The following is a 25,354-nucleotide window of genomic DNA, read 5'->3' as shown; positions in this document are numbered from 1 at the left end:
TCTTTATTCAACTGGCACGTAACCTGCACACCTGCATTACGTCCTCAACCTGAGCTCAGTCATCCAAGATCTTGTATTCTCCAAGATGTTACACTATCTATAACTATATATCTATCTCTCTCTTTCTCTATCTATCTATCAATATATCTATCTCTCTCTATCTATCTATCTCTCTATCTATAAGGAACCGCAGTAGACAAAAGGCGTTGCTATAGCAACACGTCATGTTTACGCTGCATTTTCTATGAGGTAAATATTACCCGTTGGCGGATATGGGTATAAATGGCAATTTATTTGGCGATTTTTTTCAATCTGACTTCCTATTGACAATTTTTAACAACAGAGGGTGCTATATAACACATTTTCAGGAAAAGTCACGGACTGGGAGACTTTAATATGTTATGGAAAAAAAGTTAAATACAATAAAAAAACAGCTGCGGGCAAAATGTACCCGTTGGCGGTTCTAGTGTTAACTATATTTTATATACAGTGTCCTTAACGATTTCTTGTTTTATATGGAGATTCTTTGTTTTATATTTTATGTATGCACCATGACATCAAGTCAAATTCCTCGTATGTGTGAACCTACCTGGCAATAAACCCGTTTCTGATTCTGATTCAAAAAATATACTCTGGACATACAGTTATTTATGTATTCTTTTACATGGAAAAATTCCTTGGACCTCAAGCCTTTGACCATTTGACCATCGTCTCACCTGGTAATGCATTAGTATGTGCATGATGTAGTCGTATATTTCGGAGGAGACCCGTCCCTCGGGCTTGTAGGGGAACAGGACGTACTGAATCCCCAGCAGAGGCACCAGGATGAGGGTGGCTCTCACGGCTTTCATGTAGAGACTAGACTCCGCTTGATGGGTCACCTTCAGTTTGGTGATGAGGACTCGCACAATGTTGAGCAGAAAGAACAAATTGACCTAGAGGTGGAAAGCAGCAGAGAGGGCATCAATACATCAGCAGAATATTCTGGCTAATAGCTGCTGTTAAAGACTAATCTGCGGAATCTGCATTTGCCAATGCGACAACATTTTTGTATTGGAAGCATTTTGGTTTCCATTTGTAGTCAAGAAGTATTGACCACATGTCGTACGTATCTGGTCACATTTCATTGGGCTTTGGTTGTATGCAAGTAAAGAGTCCATGTAGAAAGCAAAAAAGCGGAACACATTGCAATCTCAAAACCAATCAGCTTGTGTCTCAAGACATTACATTACATGTTATCTTTCCCATGGACAACTGCCCATGTGGTTCATGTCTCAACTGGCCAGTACGTGTAAGGTTTAAGCAAATACAGAATGTTCCATCATGAACAAAACAACACCAAGACATTTGTCGGCCAAGTTTCTGTAAAAGGTTTCAGAACTGGACATTTAGTCCTACGAGAGTCTTCAGGGAGCACTTTTCTCTGAAGCATGCCCGGCTCTTCTGTTTAGTTGAATTCCTAGAATGCAACATCGGCCAGAAGACCATTGGGTGGATCCTCACATGGGGCAGATGCATTGATTTAGCAAGATAAGTGTATTTACGCATGATATGAAACCGTGTTCTGGTCTCAGGCCACCCACAGAGTTCACTCAGAAAGAGGCAAAACAGACTTATTTTTTTCGTTGTGCTATTAAACAAAGAGAAGTATGGAACACAATGTTGTTATTGTGTTTGACTCTACTATAATTGATTGGTTTGAGGGAAAAGAGTGAAGTCTTACCAAGAGAGCTGCACAGATGGGGCCATGGATGATGTAGAGTAGTGATGTTTTGGAGCTGATCCAACAGCTACAGAGAAGAGAGGATGCCAGAGAAATGTTTACCCAACAGTGTTATTGCATCACATGACAACCGACCCACGATGCAGATCAATGGGTTTTACGAGAAATTAATTAGCATCAACAGCTCAGCGGGGGGATTGATTAAAGAAGCCATCAGCAAGGTTGGATGCTTCGTTGAACTCTGCCAGGTGCGGATAAACATCAAATAATCATTTTAATAATGTATATACATAACATTTCATTATTATTATTCTGAAATTAAGCTGCGTTAATCTTCTGCATTTCACATTTGAGACAGATTTCTAACCGGTTTCTATGATTTTTCAGGAGAAGAATTAGAAACAGTTTATTTAAAGGTGACCTATCATGCAAAATGCACTTTTGTACGTCTTTTATTCATGAATATGTGTTCCCCGGTGTTCCAGGGAACTCACTAAGTGTCAGAAAACACAACCCTCTCTATTTTCCTCCATACCCAAATATATAAAAAAGGGGCTGCAACGGATCTGATACAGACTGATCCAGATTTGAACACTTCTATGACGTCACAAAAGTTGCTCTACGGCTATTGGGCCCACTCCACCAATCAGGAGGAGACAGCTACGGATATTGCCTTTCGAAAGCGCTGGAGACGCCGTAGTACATATACCAGGCCTGTAGATTGTGCTGTTCTCACAGAATCAGCCCATGCAAAGACAGTGTTAAATTGAGCGAAATGAGGAATGGCTAAAATGCATGATCTGTTTGGTATTTTGAAAAATAAAAAGTATAAATATGCCATGTATAGGTATGGTCCTACACTATATTATTCAAATATAGCATGATAAGTCCACTTTAAATTTGGTACGTGGCATTTGCTCCATCCTGTTGTCTTCGGGTCAAATCTGACAGATTTACTACTTTCATCAATCATAACTTTTTTGTTTTAGATTCGATTGCATTAAGGTTTATGATCTCCTTCACAGTACATTTGAACATATCAAATTGCTGACCACCACTTTCATTGAATTTCGGATGATTTAGTCAACTTTGTAACAAAATGGCGGTCAAAAATGACCGACATAAAGAAAAGGAATTAGTAACCATCTGGATCAGATAAAACACACACACAAACACCCACATACTCTAGATGTGTGTCCCCCCCATTAATTACTACGCGTCGGGATCCTGATCTGCCGACGAGGCTCCATTAAAATATAAATATTTTTTGTGAATTACTGAGTTTAGGCACGTTAATAACATTTTAATGAAGTTGAATACAGTATATTCATATGTGTCAGTGATTTCATGTCAATTCGGCGAACATAAACATAAATGATCGTGGTGAAGATGATGATTAAATTAGGATTACAAATCGAGAACCGGGTTGCATTTCCTCCCGTTCGTTTTTTTCGACTAAACAACATTATTTTGTTAGATGACAACATGGTGATGTTTTGTAAATGATTAGATGTCTCTTATTTAGCACAGTAGTATGATATCCGTGACATATGGATCTTAACAAAGTTCCGCTGTACATCCAGCGTACTGTATCTGACTTTATTTCACATGAGCTCCAGTGTGGAAGCCCACTGCACCCCCTGGTGGATCAATGATCCATTGCAGCTGGCTTCATTATAATTACATTTATTTATCATGGTGGAGGTCTCAAGTCAAGCTGGAGGTTTTCCCTTGAGCGAGGGCAGATCACGTACCAATCACGGCCCTCACGTTTAAACTGTCTGAAATGAAGCGCTACATCTGTATTCAGTTAGCTGAGATTCTTCCCGTTAATCTGGTATAACACATTAATAGGTTTTTAAATATTAAGATGCCCTGAGACACAGTGTCGTGAAAAAAAGAAAAAAAGACCAGCCGAAGGGGTCTTTGGGGCTTAACAGGTTAATGTAATAGCAGTTAAAACAGGACCGGTCAAATTTGACTGAGAACACCAAAGTAAGGGGGGGGGAAACGAAGACAATAGGAGGGTTAAGAATTAAATAGATAATAACGTTTAAAATGTAAAAATAGAATGAGTATCTATAAACACATAAGAAATTAAAGTAAGAATGTACAATAACAATATAAAATAACATACAGATTTATAAACACAATAAGTTCAAATAAAATGTGCAATTAAAGATAGATAAGAAATGATTAACAAATATTTATAAAAAACAAGAAGTTAAAGTAAAAATGTGCACATTGTACTACAATATGGAACATGTTAATTAAACATTTAAAATAATTATTGTGTGGCATTCATTCAGTCTATTTTTACTTTATTATTATAATCTGTTATAGTACAAATTATCAATCATCTACTTGGATGCTTACTTGTCGTTGTAGTAGTAACTCCGAGCAACGGCATGTATGGTAGCTGGAATAAGAGGAAAGCCTGCAAAATAAAACATCTAAAGTGAATTAGAGTTGCAGTTAAGGCTAATAGACCTTGCAATAACACTTAAGTAAGTGTATCATTCTGGATTGAGACAACTTGTTATACTAATCATGTACTTAAAAAGGCCCTTCAAGCCATAAGTAAGTAAACAAAACCTTATTTCTTTGTTCTATCAAACCGGAATTGGAGACTGACTACAACATAACCCAATAAAAAACAGTCTCTTTCCCCAGCAGAGTGAGTGCATATCAATGACACAACTAATTATGCTGACTTACCCCAGCCCAGGAGATAATACCACATGAGGTGCTGCTTCTCTGCGAACACTGCCACCACGATGAGAGTGTGCAGGTAAATCCCCTCACACAGCATCCAGAAGTAATTGCAGGCAAACAGGTACAGATGAATGAACTGGGACACTTTACAGCTCGTCTGAGGAGGAAAATCACACACACATAATTAATGAGAGCGGCCGTTTAACTCAGTTTCCGTTTTTTCCCTGAGCAGTAAACCTTTTGAAACAAACAAGCCGGGTATGAAAAGCATATTTCTTAACTTTTTTATTTGGCAAAATTACACTATTTATCATAGCTATATTACTGATTTTCAACTTTTCAACGTTCCTTGAACAGAAAAAAAAAGTAATGTATGCTTAAAACAGGGATATTTTAATTAAAATCACTTTATTCTATATGTCTTATTTAATATTCTGCCAGAAATCAACACTTCACACTAAAAAGATACTGTAAAAAAACATTAAATTCTGCATTTTTTTAAGACAATTGGGTAGCTTTGATTGATTTGACTCATACGAATAGTCACTTGTCAAAAACGTCTAATAATTATTTGACATAAGGACAGGACATAAATGGTTTTAAGTAGTACACATATTAGCAGTCAATATGTTTAGCATGTGGAGTAATATATAATTAATAATTGTGGGCACACAAAATGTTCTATATGGATTCCACTTAACCATATTTGTTTAAAATAAATGATCAAAGAAGTTTGCGTATTTTTGTTTAACTGCAGAGAATGCTTTTTCTTGTTCTCTCTAAGAGGCCACAGTGAGAAAAATCTGACTGGAACAAAAAAACAAATCCTGAAACCGCTGGGGGCTCGGACATGAAATGAATAACTGAATCTCCTGACGCTATAATAAATGTATGTTTAAATACTGAAACAATGGTCACAAAAAGGAACAGCTCAAACCAAATGGGTACAAATCTTGGATGTAAAAAAAGTAGATGATTTATAAGCTAAAATATAAACATAAATACATGAACTTACTGGATTCCTCTGCACCAGCTCCTGGTTGTTTGCCACTCCTGTCAACCAAATCATGGTGATGACAGAGTTCAGAACAAAAGAGAAGAAGAGGTTTTTGTGAAGCGTGATCCTTTGGCAACTCAAACTCCTGCAAGAAGAGAAAGGAGACATTACATCATGGAGCTATAAAGTCATGCACTCAGTAGGACATATCTGCGTACAAAGCATGGTAGGAATAGATTTGGTGACTCACTTGAAATGGAAGAATATCCCCAGGGAGACGAAGAGCGAGGTCAGGGACAGGCCATGTCCTATGAGAGCCAAGTAGAAGAGATTCATGGCCGTCTGGAAGGAAAAAAGAGACATGGATTAGATTATCTGCTAATGACTAATCATGTTGTGAGGCAATATTAATATGCTGTTGACGAGAACCCATATCCTTTACTCCTACAGTAAACCCCTAATGTATGGAGGGATGACCATGAAATCATGTTAAAGTGTGAATTAAGTTTATTAAATGTCAAAGAGTAACTGCTATATTGTGTCGCCAGAGAATGAAGTAACAATGATTAATGTAATGTGCAGTCCCATTGAGCAACAGTTCCCATTAATCCTCACTTTGGTCCATACTGAGGCACAATATATACGTCAATGGCCCGATTTCCATTTGCTGTGAATAATCATAATCTCCAGATGATTAACTGGGACGTTTTAACCCCTTGATCTTTCTTCCATCAGTGCCTTTAGCCCAAAAGTTCCATCGAGGCACTACTCATGTACAAATTAGTCAATTGCCATTACAATTTCCATGGGACCCAGAGGCTTCCCCAGAGGATATATTTTTTAAATGTTCTTTAATTCCTTCAAAGTACACACGATTTGTTTCCTCCCTCGGGAGAAACTGCACATTTTACTATATGTGTATATACAGATATACTGTAAATATCTATATACTATATTTGACTTTATAAACTCTGAATCTTGTAGTGCTTGAACAAATACACACTGGCTAAGCCGGCCAGGTTATATGCCTTTTTGGAGCCCTTTTTTGCAATATTTATAAAAATATCAGTTTACGTTCAATTTCAACAATTTTATTCAGGAAACCTTATTTACTAAACATTTTAAAATAATTTAGAAAGGTTTTTGTGACAAACAATTTCCAAATTAACCTTTTTCTCATTTTGTATTTATATTTGAAATGTTTACACACAACATTATTAATTTATACATTGTTATCTAATGTTCAGTTTTTGTATTATTAATCCATTTATTTGTATTGGATTTCCTTGAGGCTGAGAAAGATATCCATCATATATTTCAACATGCAAATGTTGTAATACAAGTAAGTATATTATTATAACATGGAAAAGTAAATCAAATAAGTTTAGTAAGAGGATGTGGATTTATTTTCTCTCACCTTGTAATTACACAATCAAACAATCTATGATTTTGCTCTGGCCTTCACTCACACATTTTTTTTTTCCGAAGCCCCATTGACTGACATGCAATGACTGAGACTGATGGAACAAACTGCGAGGAATGTACTAGGAGTAGAGAAATAATCGTATTTTAAAAGACAGCAGCCTCATAAGAGGCCAACAAGAGTGACAGGGTGTGTCAGTGTGCTGAAGGACCAGCTATCCAGGCCAGACTCTAAAGCAGGGGTCTCCAACCTTTCTTCATCTGAGAGCTACTTTGAAAAAAATGAAAGTGGCCAAGAGCTACTTGCATCACATCGCTTACATTTATTCACATAGCCCTCATCAGTTGAATTAAGCTACTTTTGTACACGTGTGAAATTGCAATACCCAAAGCTTATCAACAATCTTTACTTCACATCAAGGTCCGAGAAAACGACAATTTCTCACATATTATTATGGCCCACATAGTGTACATCACTGAAAATGCACATACATGTCCAAGAAAAAAAGTTCACATATTAATATGGCCCACATAGTAAGTACATCACCTTCATCACCACCTTACATCTTATGGCACATGTGTAAAATAAGTGCATTCACTCTTTTTTACAGTTAGTGAGATGAATGGCACTGCATGGAATCCACCATACAGGTGTATGCTGCATGGAGTGTACCCACTTAGCTTCACTCTAATAGAGTCATTTAAATGTTCATCAGTCAGTCTTGTTCTGTATTTAGATTTCATGACATTCATGTCAGAAAAAGCTGCTTCACATAGGTATGTAGAACAGAACCAAATAAAGCAGACATGTTCAGTGCTGCTTGGTGAATGTTCTTATAGTTTTCTGGGTCTACAAGGTTCCAGAAATGTTGTGAGTTTTGCTGAGACTTAAGCTGAACATGATTTTGGAGATTTATAACCAGGGGTGCACATAACTTTTTTTGTGAGTTACTCAGATGAGTACCAGGAGACAGCGTTTGGTACTCACCCCATACGAAGCATGGTCCTCCTCAGTGTCTCCTTCACTGTCCTCTATTGACACTTATTGCATGCTAGATGATGAAGATGCACCTCCCTGTCTCTTTTTAAGCCTCCGATTTGCTTTCTCCAAAACTTCTTGCCAAAACTGTGAAGTCCTAGCATTTCCTGATGCCAAGTGGAAGGATCAAATACTAAGAAATGATCACATGACTTGAAGTCATATCTGATTTCAGATGTGGGAAGTTACTAAGTACACTTCTTCAAGTACTCTACTTAAGTACAATTTTGAGATATTTTTACTTTACTTGACTTTGATCTAATTTAACCAGCTTTGAGAACACTTTAATGATCAATCATTACAACACATATCATATATATTATTCTGAAATCGACCAATCTGCACATTGACTACTTTTACTTTTGGTACTTTGGGAACTATATTTTGATGATAATACTTTTCTAATTTTACTTGAGTAACATTTTGAATGCAGGACTTCTATTGTAACAGAGTAACACTCTACTTTTACTCAAGTACAATATCTGAGCACTTCTTACACCTCTGTCTGATTTAAAACTCTTCCATAACACCCTGAGTAAGTTTGCAACTGTGTGTTTTACTCCACTTTGTTGGAAATAAAATTGCAGCAGCTTGAGCACAGAGCGTGAACGTTGTGATCAGCTGATTTTGCGCAGTTCTCCAGTGTGCACTGCGCGGGGCACAGAATGTGCACAGAGGAGTCTCCCACTGCAGCCAGTTGGCGGAGTTTTGGCACAATTCTGTTGTTCATACCGACGTTAACCCTTTCTGTCACACGGCGACCAACTCTGTAGTCCGGTGATCTAAGCCTCTGCCTCCTGTAAGCTTCACAGGTCCGTCGGTTATGTCCTGCGCGGCTCGGCCAGCACCCAGTTCAGTCAGCCACAGAAAGTCCGAAGATTTTTTGCAGGGAGCGAAACGGCAACGTAGCTGCTTAATGTCTTTGTTTTTTTTTAACATGTCTCGTAGTTTACTCCATTGACTGTTGACAAGAAACTCGTGTAGACGAAATATGTGTTTTGTTTCGATGTTTTGAGGTACGCAAAGGCGCGTAGTGACACAAGTGACGTTACGCAATTCAGATTTTTGCCGCGCATGCGTACCTGCGTACCAGTTATGTGCACCCCTGTTTATAACCTCCATCTCCATAGGATTGACACTGAACAGTTCAGCAATCTTTTTCTTCTTCGTCTTGACATTAAATTATAAACCATAACAAAACAATTGCATAGGCCTCCCCATATATGTGTATGAAATTGTTCCATTCTCAAAAACTAATACTTCTGCAGTCTAGCTGTAGCTTCTAGCTATGGTCTTCTGTTAAAAAAAGACACTGAAAGTCCTGAATGTGGCATCACTAACATGACTTGAGTCTGAACACAGCAGACAACAGGAGTATTTACAACAGCATATAAAAACAAAAATACTGCATGTGGGTGCACACTTATTCTCTGTCTTACTGTTACATAAATCCCATGTATGAGATTAAGTTAGCTTCATCATATCTACATCAGTGATAAAGTGAATAATAACGTTTCTATCAGGTTACCATCAGCCTGTCACTCGTTATTTTCAGGGAGGGAGCGGGGTTTGGGGGAATGGAGGAGACGGTGATCACAGAAGCTTTTTTCCTCCTGCCTTCACAAATTTTACACACGTATTTATCAACTGAAAATAGTAAGAGGACATTCATACTCTGCATTCCAAGACTTGATTAAATCCACCAAAAACCTGACATGGTGCAACGTGAGTATTTTTTAAAACATAAATCCATGTATGCCTCAGCCACAGCGACACGGACTGATTCAGGTGCATTTATTGTTGTCGGATTTTTTCTACAGCGAGCGGCGAGCTACTGAAAAAGATCGACGTGTTGGAGACCCCTGCTCTAAAGACTTTCCAAGTGGTAAAAATGCTGCTGCCGGAGTACTGACTGGAAGTATTGCTGATATCATGTCTACCATATCTTCTTAAAGTACTCTGTCCAACAATATCAATCTCATGAAGAAAGGTTTTTTAACGCTTATTCAAAATAGCAGAAAAACATGCATTCTTGTTCTCAGGAGGGGACATGACAGAGGATTGTTGGAAACGTACACAGTAAGTACTTCATAGTACTTGTGGGGGTAGTTTCACTAGTACTGAGTCCAACAGGATCGATCTCACGAAGAACTAATGGCAACAAAAAATAATTCCTTCATCAAACTTAGCAGAAGTGGCTTGATTTTGTTCTCAGCAAGGGACTTTGACAGAGTATTTCTCAAAAAATACACAGTAAAAGTACTTCAATGTATTGTTAGTAGTAGGCTAACTAATACAAAGTCAAACAGTATCAATTTCATTAAGAACCAATGGTACATTGTATTTTCATCATTCATCAAAGATAGCAGAAAAACATGCATTATGTACCGGTACTATGGAGGGGACTTTGACAGAGGATTACTCACAAAGTACACAGTAAAAGAACTTCTTTTTATTTCTGGTAGCAGTCAAACTAGTACCGAGTTGAACAGTGTCAGTTTTATTAAGAACTAACAAATATTTGTATCACTCATCAAATATAGCAGGGGAAAAAAATGAAGATTGATTGATTGAAAATGAAGCTGATTTGAAAAAACAAACTCGTGAGGCGGCTGAGTTGACCGCAGTGCAGAATCGCTGTATAGTTTAATTCTCCTAACTATGTAGTCCATTTTAGACAGATGCTTATTATATTTACAGCCCTTCATAACATTCATTTTCTGGGCTCAATGTGTGTCTTGGCTGTTTTCGTTGTGATCGCTAAATTCACCTTGTTTATAATATTATCACCGTTCCTTCAGCCGGAAACTGTAGTGCAGGGGTGGCCAACCAGTCAGAGGTTAAGAGCAACATTTTTTCTATGTTACTGCGAAGAGCCACATCAAACACACAGTTACTGATACTGCTTGTTTCAGTTTTTTTTTTTTTCTGGAGACAAGATTTCAACCACGTCACTGATGCATTTTTGTGGCATTGGGATATATATTTTTTGAATCCTCTGAAGCAGAGAGAGGAGCTGTGGATTATTGTTATTGATTAATGCATCAGTGTTTCTTAGGGTCAAAAACACTAAACTCACAACTTAAAATGAAAGCGTTTAGTTTATTTAATAAAAGAGCACATGTTCAATGTGAAAAGTGACAGTAGTTATAGAGTATTTGCAATTTGGTGCTATATATATATATATATATATTTAAAAAAGAATTATATATATATATGTTTTAAACACCTTGAATTTCAGGGGGGGTTGCGGGGCTCTGTTGGCGCCCCTCCAAGACAATGGTAGGGGAAACACTGGATAGTGTTTAATCAACGATAGGTTTTCCCCCCCTCAAAGGTGATTGGTTCTCTGCATCCAGGTGATTGGCTCTTGGGCCACATCAAAATTAGACACGCTGTCATCCTCTCATACTGACACCTGACACCACACGTAGGGAGAGCCGGTGTTACAGTATAAGTTGAGTCATGACAACTGGCGACATTCTATTATTTTCGTCATAGGAATCCGGGGCGTGTACATTGAGGACCCATTGTTGACTTACCAGGAAAGAAACATCGTTTGTCGTTTACGTTCATCTTTTGCTATATCTGCCTTCCTAAGATCACTTTGCTGCACATTCAGTACTCGTATGTGAGGTTGTGGGTGAGAGTCCGATATCGTGACGCTTACAGGGAGGTATCGAACATTACAAAGTAGGTGACTGTGTGGATGCCTGTTCAAAACATTGCAAACTTCAATAAATCATTTAAATTATATATTTGTGTCCGACTTTCATTTGTTCATCGTTCTTAATGTGATGTTTATTAGCTTTGATAGCTGTCCATACCTTCAGACAGCCTCAAAGTAAAACACAAGTTGTTTATTAACAGCCCGAACGCTCATCGAGATGACTGGATCAGTCATGAAACTTGTGATCAGCTCCGATTAAATTGTGATATCAATTCTGTAGCTAACCTCCAGGGAGCACGTTTATTTTATGAAATACCTGTATCCCTCTCATCACAACAAGACTCTACACTGTGCAGGAAAAACAATTACATACATGAAAATAACCTTGATGCATGGGAATTAAACACACAAACTATCTTCCGTGGCTATACTGATATGTCACAGTAACGGTAAACCACAGAAAAGTAAGTCCAGCGGGGCACAAGTTGAATACATATAATACGGTAGTTCTATTATGCCTTTAAGCCTATACGTTTAACGTTTATTTCATAAAATAAACGTGCTCCCTGGAGGTTAGCTACAGAATTGATATCACAATTTAATCGGAGCTGATCACAAGTTGTCATGACTGATCCAGTCATCTCGATGAGCGTTCGGGCTGTGAATAAACAACTTGTGTTTTACTTTTAGGCTGTCTGAAGGTATGGACAGCTATCAAAGCTACTATACATCACATTAAGAACGATGAACAAATGAAAGTCGGACACAAATATATAATTTAAATGATTTATTGAAGTTTGCAATGTTTTGAACAGGCATCCACACAGTCACCTACTTTGTAATGTTCGATACCTCCCTGTAAGCGTCACGATATCGGACTCTCACCCACAACCTCACATACGAGTACTGAATGTGCAGCAAAGTGATCTTAGGAAGGCAGATATAGCAAAAGATGAACGTAAACGACAAACGATGTTTCTTTCCTGGTAAGTCAACAATGGGTCCTCAATGTACACGCCCCGGATTCCTATGACGAAAATAATAGAATGTCGCCAGTTGTCATGACTCAACTTATACTGTAACACCGGGACAAAAGTAACGGAGCGATTTTATCCGAGCCCAAACAACTTTGACCGGACAAATTACGTCAGAATGGTCAGCATTCAATACTTAACAGACCTACTAAATATCAGGTTTAACTGTCAGGAGTAGTGTTGTCACGATACCAACATTTTGGTTTCGATACCGATACCAAGTCAAGAATTACGATTCCGATTATTATTTCTATACTTTTCTTAAAAAAAGGGAAACAGTCTTAAATGTAATTAGTGTGCTTTATTTCACACCATAACCATAACACACACTTTTAAACAATGAGAACAATAAATAAAATAAATGACAAGAATTCGTATTAAATACAATTAATACATTTCTTACAGACAGGCCTCGTGGTGTCCGTAGGCTTGCCCTCACTGTCAGAGATATAGCTAAAATACATCAAAATTTCGCTTCTGGCGTCTTTTTTGTCAACAAGCCGAGGCGCAGCGGCAGCAGTTGCACTCCCACTTGCAGCCATGCCTCTCGTTTTCTCACATGCTCTGGCAGATAGCGCGTGCACGAGAGAGGGGAGGGACTGCAGGCACGGCTGCAGTGCAGGGATTGGAAGCAGAGCGCTGAACACACACGGCTCTTATTCAAACGGCGTTTTCTCACCGGAGTACTTTCCCCCGTCATTCTTAAAGTACCGATACTAATGAAACGGAGGAATCGTAACGTTTTTAAAGGCAGGGTATCGCGGTATACCTTTCAAGTATCGGTACACCGTGCAACACTAGTCAGGAGTCAGTGTCTCTCCCCCAAACTCACACATATACAACTCGATATGAACTGAAGAGCCGCATGAAACTAGGCAAAGAGCCGCATGCGGCTCGAGAGCCACGGGTTGGCCACCCCTGCTGTAGTGCTTTCAAAGTATATTTTAGCATATGAGTGCTTTTGTTAGAAAGCTAGAAATCACTTCCGTGAGTTTCGCCCCGCCCCTCGCTCCAATGACCATTAGATCATCTTCCGTTTACTTGTTGAATAAAGAAAAACAAATGGACCGTAGATGCACGGATTGAGTGACTCCCATGAGTTTCATGTGTTATTTTCACTCCGCTGGTAAACTGCTCTCATGTCAAGAAGCATCAGATCGGTGCACGCGCTGCATCGTCCAATCAGTGAGCGATAGACAGTAAGGGGGCGGGTTGAGTGGCTGAGGATTCCACCGGAGGATGGTCTGGTGGTTCCTCGATTATCGCTCCTCCGTTATCGCTCCTCGATCCTCCGGGACAAATAAGGGCACTGGGACGCTACTCAAGATGGCGCAGACAAATCATCTTTCGGTGATATCGAGGAACGAGGAGCGAGGAAATTAAAAATAAGAGAAGTGAGAAGCAGCCTCTGTCTGTTACTTTAGATGAAAATAAGGAGCCACTCCCCACGCCCCTCAGAGATATTTGGTTAAAAAGAACTCAATGGTGCTCTAGGAGGAGATTCAGGTGAGAAGGTGGGAGTGGGGGGGTTACCTTGGTTGGTTATTGGCTAATGGTTAAACAAGCCAAACAATCATTATGACATCATAAAGTGACCAAAATCTAATCAGCTCATTTTCAGACAGGTTTTTCAGGGTATCTGCAGGATTCATAGAGATGAATTTACTACCTTTTACTACCTTTTTTACTACCTCCACAATATTTTTTACTACCAACACGACATCAAGCAGCAGCCCTTTTTGGACTACTAATTATAAGGTATTAGTGTGACACTGTCACACCCGTCATACATATCAGGTACACTAATGTTTAATTGTGATCATTAAGTATTGTCATTGTCAATTGTGTTTTTTTTTGTAGTGTTGAGTTGACCCTTAGCCCTAATAAAGTGAGTAATAACCTTGACACTTCTTAAACACATATCACTTAACAACCATAAATATTAATAATAAAGTGTCACATCACACACACTTACTCACAAACACGCATTCTCTCACAAACACGCATTCTCACACACACACACACACACACACACACACACACACACACACACACACACACACACACACACACACACACACACACACACACACACACACACACACACACACACACACACACACACACACACACACACACACACACACACACACACACACACACACACACACACACACACACACACACACACACACACACACACACACACACACACACTTAAGCAGTTACTGGTGCGTATTAATAATGCGTATTAATGAAAAAAATTGAAAATCAATCAAATAAATAACTTTAATGAACAATATGCTCTGAGGACTACAGCTTTCAAAGATCTGCTTCAATATAACATTCACCATATTTAAACACAATAACGTGTGTGAGGAGTGCATGTATGCACATGTCTGTGGGTGCGCCTTTGTATGGATGTTGTTGTTGTTGCAATCTACATTGTATCTAAGTGAATCATTTAAAACAATAACTGTAGGGGTGTACGTGTGTGTGTGTTTGTGTGTGTGTGTGCCTGCATTCGTCTGTGGGTGTGCCTGTGTGCAGTTGTTGCAATCTACATTGTATCTAAGAGAAACATTTAAAACAATAACTGTGAGGGGTGTACAGTCACAGAAGTCTCAGTTGTGAGGACTTATCTTCAATTATTTTCTCCAATTTGCAGAGCTCTTCTTTTTTTTCTTTCTGCCTTCTGCGAAGGGTATTGGACTTGATTATCAGTTCAGCCATTTTGGACCCAGCCTTTCCCTCAGCCTGCTCGGCCAACTTGTCCGCGTCCTTTTCCAGTGAGTGACAAACACGGCGAAGTACCTCTTCCTGTCTTCTGAGGTCCAGAAGCTCCTCCCCCACTGCCTTCCTCCTCAGAGCATGGGCAGCACTCTCTCTCTTTTTCTTTTCACTGTCAAGGTACAGTCTGTACTGGGATCTAGCTGATGAGGCAGAGGCAAGGAGCTCCTTTGTGAGGGGCACTTTCAAAACACCACCACAACTGTTGATCCTGTCACAAACTAGTCTCAGTGATTCCAGTGTGCGGTCATGGAGATTGCATGTCTCCACCTCTTTGTTCACTGAAAATCCTCTTTCCACAGTGGCTTGGCCATGGGAAAGAAGGAGGAGACTCTGGCAAAACTGCAGCAAGTCAGGGTAAGGCCTGCTGAGGGTTGTGTAGAAGAACACATCAAGGCGGTCCTTCAGTGGCTTGAAAGCCAGGAAACGTTCATCCCGTCCTTCCACAGAGGTCAACGATTCGAACTGTTGAATGATAACATCACCTACAATATTGACAAAAACATAATCATTAATGACATTTAAGTACATTTCAAAGTAGAACACCCTTAGAACATGGCCTTCATTTGAATGACCTTCCCTGTCCCTAGACATACTGTATTTTTTCTTACCAGCTGGAATGCCACCTGTCAATCTCTTTCCCTGAAGGAATGTCTGCACTACACTCTTCATTTGCTTGATGCACCACTCCGGTTCTTGGTGGATTTGTGTGGGATCAAGGCATGCAATGTGCCTAACCATTGGAACCTTTAGGGGGGATTTGTCTTGCAATTTCATGACAACCTTAACAAGGCACTGCAAACATTCTTTCCTGAAGGTTAGCAGAGAGAGCTCCCCTATCTTGCCTCCTGGTTTGCTCTGAAGGGCCTAACAAATAGAGAACATTAATGTTCATACAAGGATATTTATTTGTCACATATATAGAGATACTTGTGTAAAACCTGTGGGGAAAAGATGTTGGTTGTCTGCTCTCTGGGTGTGTGTGTGTGTGTGTGTGTGTGTGTGTGTGTGTGTGTGTGTGTGTGTGTGTGTGTGTGTGTGTGTGTGTGTGTGTGTGTGTGTGGGTGTGGGTGTGGGTGTGGGTGTGTTTGTGTGTGTGGGTGGGTGGGTGGGGGAGTGATGGGATATGTGAGTATAGTTCAGGATGAGTTCAGGATGCATAAACATTCACTGCTATGATTGGAAATTAAACTATGACAAGTTACACATTTAAAACAATCCTAACAATTTAACCAGAGTGAGAAAGAGGTTTGGTATATCCTCATGGCTGTGGTTCAGTTTAAGCCTCAATGCCAAAGGCCTGGTGGTGAAGACCACTGAAGTTTGAAAGATAACCATTAACAACCACACAATTACGATAGCTATATTGCTTACCACAGAGGTGGTTAAATAATGCCCAATGTTACTCATTCATTTTCTACCCTAATAGTTCGAAGTAACTATTTATTTGTGCCGACAGCACATTTCATGTATGACATTGAAAGTATCTGCAGTAATTACCTTGATGGCAGATTCAGCACCCAGGCCGATGTCCACATTTTTCAGAGCCACCCAGTTCTTCTCCTCAGACACCTGGATTGTGATAAGTTGCAGTGGGCTTCGGTCCTGTATAAGTTCCCTTTTAACAAATCGCCGCAGTAAAGCCTTAAAAGAACAACAAAAACTGTTAGCAATCAAGTCACACCTGTCAACTGATACAGTTTAATCACATTCAAATAAAGACAGTTACTCTACAGGAATTACATTTCTTACCATCAGGAGTTCTTTCAGATCTTTAGCAAAAAAGGGCAGCACAGGCTCGTCGGTCTGATATTTGGTCAGGAAGGGGTTGAAGCTTCGTGCAACTGACAAGAAGAACTGGAGCTTTGGAATTATCAAATTATCATCCCGTGCTGCCAAAATGATATCATATGACGCCGTGTTTGGGTTTGTCACCTTTTTCTTCTGAACAGCATCAACATATGTTAAAAGCACAGGCCAAATGTCGACAGCTCTCTCAGCCACAGGGACATTTTCCACCCATCTGTGGCCACAGAAAGATCGGGGAAAGGTAGAAGATCCTGTGGTGGCGGTGTAATCTTCTCTACGGGCAGGAACATTGTGGAAGATGTAGTGCATAGCTCGCAACAGTTTGTCTACCTGCCATGTTGCGAATCCTGCCTTCATGGCATTGTGGAGGGTGTGCAAGCCACAACTGCCAACACTGATGAGTTGTGCATCCCCATGAAGCTCTGAATGTTCGTTCTGAAGGAGCTTCAGCAGCTTGAAGTTGACATTTGGGCCATCCATACTGACAGACAGCAGGTGTCTCAAGTTGAGTTGTGCAACACATTCCTGTGAATTGTCACAAAAAACAAAGTTTATTGAAAATTTTAATCTGTCCTGTGGTTTTTGGTTATTCATAAAATAGACAATAGATAGACAGTAAATACAGTGCCAGTAAGTATAAGTCAAACGTGTTTCCCCCTTTGTAGTACCAGTATGCATCTTTCAGAAATATTAACCAAATCCTTCATCAAAATGTGACCCTGCAAGGCGAAACCAGTCGCTTTGGTAAAATGTACAAAACTAAGTTATTGTTCTCATATGAACGGCCATAAACTAAGCTTTCCAACGATATGTATATTGAGGCTATTGCTAGAACAATCGTTAAGATAACTGTATCCAAAGTGGCATGGTTCTCCTGTCATGATAATGCTAGAAGAGGAGAAAATCACCTTTTTAAGCGGCGTTGACAAATGGTATGACTGCTAATGTGTTGCATCTTCACCGGGCTTAACAGTCAAAACGTATGTTTTTCCGTGATTTGTCCACGATATGAAATGATATGTAGACTGTATACTGTCAAATTATGCGAAAACATGAAATTCAACATTTTAACCCGGATGTTTGTTTACCGTGGATTTTCTCAAAATAGCATTGAGCGCAAAGCGACTGATATCGCCTTGCAGGGTCACAAAACACACCCGACACACACGTCGTGTAGGCTAAAGCTTAGGCTAACTATGACATAAACATTTTCAAATGGGCATATAACGACAATAAGAAAGAACAAACAAGAAAATATCAACTCACTTTAATGCTTTGCAGCAAGTCTTCAGCCCTTGCATGTCCAAGAAACTGTGACCCAAAATATGAAGACGTCACGCGGTCATCTCTCCAGAACCGAACGTGAATATCCATTTGCTTCTTCTTGGCGGACTGGTTCAGAGACTCGTCAAACATGACAACATATGGCCCAGAAGCATTGATGCTATTTATAAGAAGCTTCTTAAAATGTGGAGCAATGCCAAATCCAAGGATATACGATGTCTTATCTTTGCCACAAACAAAACTTTTGGCTATGTCGGAGTCAGTGAACATGTTTTCGAACAATTCCCCAATGCCCTCATTCGAATTGAATGAATGATGGTTAGCTGCTGTGTTCAGGCACCAGAGAACCTCAGCCCTGAGGGCTGATGTTTGTGGCGGTAACGTCTGCTGTTTGGCTATCGCAGCCGTGGTGGTGCTGGTGGCACTGGTTTGCTGCCGAGGTGGTGCGACTGTTGCTGATAAGTTGGCATGATCTGCCGCGATCTGTGTGGTGCTGCTGCTAGCATCGCAAAACAACGAAATCGGCAGCTGTCCCCCCCTCACCCGAAGCCGCTGCTGGTGTATAGCCGATCCACTGTGGGACTTGATAGCAGTAATGCCGTTCCAGGTAACATTTATAGTTTTTTTGCAGACACTGCAAAATGCTTCACGGTCATTTCCTATGACGGGTTTAAGCCAGTCTTTATATAAGGGGTCATCAACCCATAATTGCGAAAACTTGCACTTCCCCATTTCACATTAAATTTGCTCGAATTTGCTAACATCAGAAAAAGTAGACTGCAACTGTGGCAAAAGGCGGCTCTGCTAACGTCAATTGTTGGAAAAAGGCGGAAAATGTTGTAAGCGTCGCTGATAGGCTATGAAGTCCACACAGGTTACCTCTACGTCATTGCTATCAACTACGCCTCACTCAGGTCCTGTTAGCACCGTATATATTTTTAAACTACGTAGGCTAGATGAAATTCAAACATGCAGACACAAATAATAAGCAAACAATGGAAACTCATTATATATTGAGGCAGAGTTTTAAAAAAATTACTACCAAGTCAAATTGCGTTTGTTACCTTTTACTACCTTTCAAGGGCCTTAATTTGGGTAGATTCTTTTTACTACCTTTTACTACCTTTTACTACCGCGCGGACACCCTGTTTTTATATAAATGGATCAGGACCAAAAGAGAGGGGTTCTTTGTTCCGAGGGGACACATGTTTATGTATAAAAGACAACAAGTGGATTTTGCATAATAGGCGACCTTTAGGTAAGGCATCAAACCCCCAACAGCTCCCTGATGCCGTAAAATAGGCAATAACAGAGTTAGATTTATAAAGTTGCCCATTTTCTTCTTAAAAATATACCAAAACTGCTTAGAGATTTGTTTAAATGTCAGTGCTAACCATATTTATTTGTATAATCTGATTGCGTTTAACACAGTTTCATAAAAAGACCTACCACTCTCCCTTCGGTGGTGTGCTCAGTGCAGCGGGTGTAGTTGGTCCATGTCCGGTTGCTCTCTGGGTGCAGGAACCAGATACCGCTGTCTGTGCAGATCTTATTCACCATCTCTGCAGGTAAACATGAAACAAACATATGAAGGCAGTGTAGAAATTCCATGGGACAGATTACCAAGTATTCATCAGATTAAACACAGACAGCCATGATCAGAGGACCTGAATCTAATCATGCATCTGCATATCTGATGAAGGTAGTGCTGTACTGAAGCTTTGGCTCAGAATCTTCTAACAATAAAACGAACACATGCATGCATGGACATTATTGCAGACGTGAACACAAATATAAAAACAAAAAGCTTGCATAAAAAAACTATGCTTTTTTAATGAAACTTTAATTATAATAAAAACAAGCAGTAGAAATGCTACGGACTGTATTTACCTGTAACTAAAGCCTTATAATTAATGGTAATTTTTGTCAGCACATGATGGGAAACTTTAAACTTTTTCAAAATATGTTATACTTTTTGAAATATTTTTATATTTTTTTAACATGGAAGTCAATGGGAGGAACCTTCTCATCCTCTTTTACCTACACCGTGCGCCAAATGCTACTCCTTCTACATACTTTCAGCTAGAGATTTCATTCCAACTTTAAAATGGTCACAAGACCTTCAGCTATAAAACTTATTCTTCAGATTTTTGATATCTTTTACACCTTTTGAGATATTTAACTTAGTTTGGAGCTTGGTAAAGAGGCCTTCTTCAGATTTTAACATTAGTGTGTATTACGCAGCTCGTTAAGTCTAGAGTGCTCTGATCTCAAAAGCAGAGTGGAGGAGTGCTTGAAATTCACCCAAAGAAATGTTTTAAACCTGCCATAGCTCCCAAACCCTACACTCCTTGGACATCATTTTTTAAGAAAAACTTAGGAAAACCTCTCCTACGTTGAAAAATATTAAGCATAAAAATTAAACAAAAATGCCTCTTGAGGGCATGAAGTGACAAAAACGTTCAACATGTCTCCATTAAGGCCCATTGTAAATTCAGCCTGATCTTTCCTCAGAGCAGCAGCTGCACACCTTTAGTTAATCTGCAAAAAATGCCACATTATTGACCCGAAAGTCCACAAAAAGCAGACTCAGACGCTCCTCACGGTCCTGACATCCTCCACACATTGACATTACCTAAAGCAGCTACCGTTTTTAAACAAAAGTTAGAAATGTAAGAGGTTTATCCCTCATTCAGAACAATAGAAAGGCTCTCCTTTTACAGCACATCTCCATGGAAACCTTTGATCTCTGGGCCCACGCACACAGGTGTTTGATAACGTCCTCACCATGGTAACCTTTGATCTCTGGGCTTACACACACATACACACACACACACACACACACACACACACAGGTGTTTGATAACATCCATTCACTACTACTTATATTTAATATCTATCTCCTTCAGCCTACTTTCAGCTACAAAAACCATTCAACTATTACATTATTCAGCTATTTCAGGACATTGAGGCTATACAGTACATGTTGTTGTTTATACCTTTTTTTAAACCTTTTCTTTTAAATATTAAGCTTCTTCACTATTTTTTTTTACTCTTCCAGTTTAACATTTCACTTTCAAGTTTTCAACAAAGTCATTGCAATGCATTTGAGCTGTAATAATTTGATTCAAATCATTTCACTTTTCTGCATTTCTCCGCTAAGTTCAACAACACACTTACTTGGTCTCTGTAACTAAAAGCAGCTACAGAGACCATTCAACTAATAACATATTCAGATTTTCAGCTAAATTCAACAACAAATGTACACAGTTTACAGCATTCGCACACATTTTCAGCAGGAAATGCATTTTCTACTTCCTGTCTACATTGCATCCCTGCATCCGCCTGTGCGCATCAAAGAGGCAGACTAATTGTTCCCACTAGGGATGAGTGTAATGAGGGGGCAAAGTTGACGTTCAGTGTGTTGCCGGGAGCATAAGGATTCATCCACGATGTTGAAAATGTTAAAAATGTTTTGAAAAAATGTTTTAACAACAACAATAATAATAATAATAATAATTGGGAGGAGGGGGGGGGTGGGGCTCGGCTGTTCTTATGTTCTCTGGAGGAGACTCACTTTCCAACACTTTAAAAAACTCTGATGTAGGATATAAATCCAAAGTGAGGGTAAGGATATCATCGCTTTGGCTGTTTACATTTCTGATCATCGATCTATATTTGTTATTTTCCACAACTTTATGGAAGTGCAATACTAAAGCACTGGACAACCACTGTAAGCACAAAGTGAATAGGATTTTTTAGAAGCAGTTTGTAGACACAACTTTCACAGTTACCTCCTCTTCCCTGAATCAAGGAAATCAGAAGCAATGACCTCGATAAGGGTTGGGGTGCTTTCCAGCGGGTGAAAGTTAACACCGGATACTGAACTAGCTTTCTCTGCTCGGAATATTTGCATTTTCCCATACGAAAAAAAAAAAAAGTATATCGTGTTCTTTCTGGCTCTAAAGTTATATCAAAGAAGCTTGGTGTAAATGCCCCTTTAGAGCTACTGTAGGCCACATATCTTACCTGAAGGATCAAAATCCTGGAAGTAGTCGGGGCAGTGCTGCTCCGAGTTAGCCCCCGCAGTGGTGTCGTCCCAACACAGCCAGCCATCCCAGGTGCGGTTACACACAGGCTCTACAACCAAGGACAAAGGGTGTAATGTGTTAAATGTGCAAGAATATTGAAGTATATAACTAATAAAAATTAGTTAAACAAATTTTACTAGCTAGCTTAGTCTGTAGGGGTCTGGCTTTGGAACAAGATGCTTGGTCGTTGCTTTGTGCATCTGTGTATTTCTGGGTAAAAGTCCTGATTGTGCATGTGCATTTTAACTTTAACTGTATATCAACAACAAAGGAAAATTGAATATCCCCTTGGGGACCAATGAACTATGTATTTTCCATCTTTAGCTGAGATGCTGCAAGGTATTAGCTTAGATTTACTGCGATCAGCGTGTTCCAACTCCACAGCTTCAGTTCAGAAACATGAAGCATACCTTCTCTTCCCTGGGGATCGTCCTTCATTATCTTCTGGTAGCACTCAAACTGTGCTGTCACTATCTTGTTCCTGGTGACTCCCATGTCGTGGTAGACATTGGTCGGATGCTGCTGCTGGGTTTCATTCAGCTCCAGACTTGCCGTTACAAAAATCTGTAAAGAAGGATAGACGGGCGGAATACATCTGTTCAGTTCCTGCTTTAATCAAAATCGTTCTTTTTCCAAACAGATCTTGACTGGTGTGTAGTAATAATATTATTTTGAAATCTACAGTATGGCCACAGAGCTTCATGCCAGAAAAAGTATTTGCGTGCAAGCATATGTCTGGACTCAATTTCAGCTGTGTGTTCTGACTCTTTTGGGATGCGTTAAAGAAAGACTGTCCATGATTTCCTCCTTATAACGCCAGAAAGGGGAGTTTCCACTATTTGTGGAAAATAGGACAAGCAGACACAAACCTAAAAACAGCTTTTTACACAACATAAACTGACATAAGCAAGTCTAAATATGTCAAACCAAAGGTAATAGTAAACTACAATGTTAGCTAAGTATATTTCACTACATCATAAATCCAATTACCCTGATGAAAAACAACACGACAGGCTGCAGTCATATAGTATTATACTATATTTTACAACACACTGTAAAAATGCTCTTCTACACATACAGGTCATTTGGTCAAAACCCTGCTTAAGGAAACACAAGGGAGTATGTACTTACTTAGGAATAACCATTAAAATAACATTTGGTGTCCAAACATGTATCAGTGTTTTACTACTACAGTACATTCTTTGATACTTCTATATGTATTTGGTCTTTATGGTCCATGTGGTAAATGAATGAGCACAACTGCTCCAGGTAACATTGTGTTCACTCATCACTGATGGTTCAAAATATAATGTTTACTTAAAATGTTTACATGAGTCAACATGGGAAGTTATGACGTTGACATCTTAGGTCCCAAGCTCCTCCAACAGTGCAACAAAAATAAAACTGAAAAACTGAAAAAATAGTGCAAGTAAATACAAAAGGACAAATAGTGAAATAGTGCAGTTATAATAATAGTATTTATGTAATCAGTTTTCAAAAAAATCTCTATATTCAGTTTCGGTACTAAGCAAAGTTTTTAATTGATAGTGGGGTTTATACAGCTAAATGTTTTTATTTAAAGATAATAACACATATTGGACTTAACAATACTGAACCTGTAATTACCGGACATCTTGTGGGATTTTTCAATAATAAAGTTTAAGTTCATCAGTTCAATAATAATAATAATAATAATAATAATGATAAATCATAAACGTGAGACGATTAGTCGACTAATCGCCTGAATTGGCGACTGCTGTTAGACGAGCACATGTTTGAGTCGCGGGCAGCCCTTTAAACGACACAGTGCATTATTCACATTTGGCAGTACTTTAACTTTCTAGTCAACAAAATATCATATAACAATGTATGTACTCTTTATGTTTAAGTGAGGTGGAGACATTGAACATAGACTTTTTAAGTTTTAATGAAATGCTTTGGTTTATTTGTATTCAATGAAAATGCATATATCTGACTTTAATGCCTGGCTTTTTGTACCTTGGCAATACAATTAAAACAATTAAAAAAGTTAATTTAGGACTTGTATCTAATTCACCAGCGCCAACACTAAGTGCAGATATAATTACTTTCTTGAAGTGAATATATCTGCACTTTCTGTTGTTCGGAGTAGGAATCTATATGGTTTTGGCACTTATTGTAAGTCGTGGGCAGTGGGTGAGGGAGACGGAGACGGGTGGACAGTGGGTGAGGGAGACGGGTGGACAGTGGGTGAGGGAGACGGGTGGACAGTGGGTGAGGGAGACGGGTGGACAGAGGGAGGGAGTTGAGGTGGATGGAGTTATTTCTTTAACTGTGTTTTTTTGTTTATATCAAGAGGGCATAAGAAATGCCTCTGGATATAAAGTGGGAAAACCTGCGTTCCAGGAGAAACCCCAATGCAAAAATACTATAGAGAGGGTAAGGAAGAAGGGCAGATGAAAGATGGGCATGAGGTAGATGGAGGTGGGGTGAGGAAGATGAAGGAGGGTTGAGGAAGGGCAAGAGAGGTGAAGAGGGGGGATAAAAGGGAGCTACTGTTGTCATGAACAACTAGCAGCGGCCTGCATTCTCCTTGTCTCGTCTCCTCTCTTGTTTTTTCTCCTTTCTTCTTATCTTTTTCTGCAGCCTTGCCTCTCCTGCCTGGGTCTTCTTCAAGTGGGGTAACTCCTCCTGGTCCTTCTCCTCATGCTCCCCCTTCTTCACTTTGCTTTCGCAGCTCTGGTCTTTATTGGCCAGGTTGTCCCCCACCTCTGTTACTTTCATCTTCCAGCTATTTGGTT

General features: G+C 39.4%; 2 protein-coding genes across 2 annotated transcripts in view; both read right to left on the bottom strand.

The window, feature by feature from the left end:
- The window catches only part of LOC307026906 (calcitonin gene-related peptide type 1 receptor), a 56,471-nt gene that overhangs the window by 9,375 nt on the left and 21,742 nt on the right, over positions 1 to 25,354 (bottom strand). Inside the window, exons 3-11 of the mRNA XM_079662407.1 lie at positions 22,985 to 23,138; positions 22,513 to 22,623; positions 19,933 to 20,045; positions 5,686 to 5,777; positions 5,454 to 5,580; positions 4,442 to 4,595; positions 4,100 to 4,160; positions 1,724 to 1,790; positions 717 to 935 (exon numbers count right to left, since the gene is read on the bottom strand). Of these exons, the coding sequence (XP_079518533.1) occupies positions 717 to 935; positions 1,724 to 1,790; positions 4,100 to 4,160; positions 4,442 to 4,595; positions 5,454 to 5,580; positions 5,686 to 5,777; positions 19,933 to 20,045; positions 22,513 to 22,623; positions 22,985 to 23,138 (1,098 nt within the window). The remainder of the gene's footprint in view (positions 1 to 716; positions 936 to 1,723; positions 1,791 to 4,099; positions 4,161 to 4,441; positions 4,596 to 5,453; positions 5,581 to 5,685; positions 5,778 to 19,932; positions 20,046 to 22,512; positions 22,624 to 22,984; positions 23,139 to 25,354) is intronic.
- Positions 14,876 to 19,638, bottom strand: LOC307026895 (uncharacterized protein). The gene is made up of 5 exons (XM_079662406.1): positions 18,466 to 19,638; positions 17,143 to 17,724; positions 16,891 to 17,034; positions 16,002 to 16,257; positions 14,876 to 15,875 (listed from the first exon to the last, which is right to left on the bottom strand). Exons 1-5 carry the CDS (start codon positions 19,213 to 19,215, stop codon positions 15,214 to 15,216), a joined length of 2,394 nt encoding a protein of 797 aa, XP_079518532.1. The 5' UTR covers positions 19,216 to 19,638; the 3' UTR covers positions 14,876 to 15,213.

This window comes from Notothenia rossii (assembly GCF_949606895.1).
Source record: "Notothenia rossii genome assembly, chromosome: 2".
In the NCBI taxonomy this organism is placed as follows: domain Eukaryota; kingdom Metazoa; phylum Chordata; class Actinopteri; order Perciformes; family Nototheniidae; genus Notothenia; species Notothenia rossii.
Note: the sequence above shows the minus strand (reverse complement) of the source record. Positions and strands in the feature narration are given on the sequence as shown.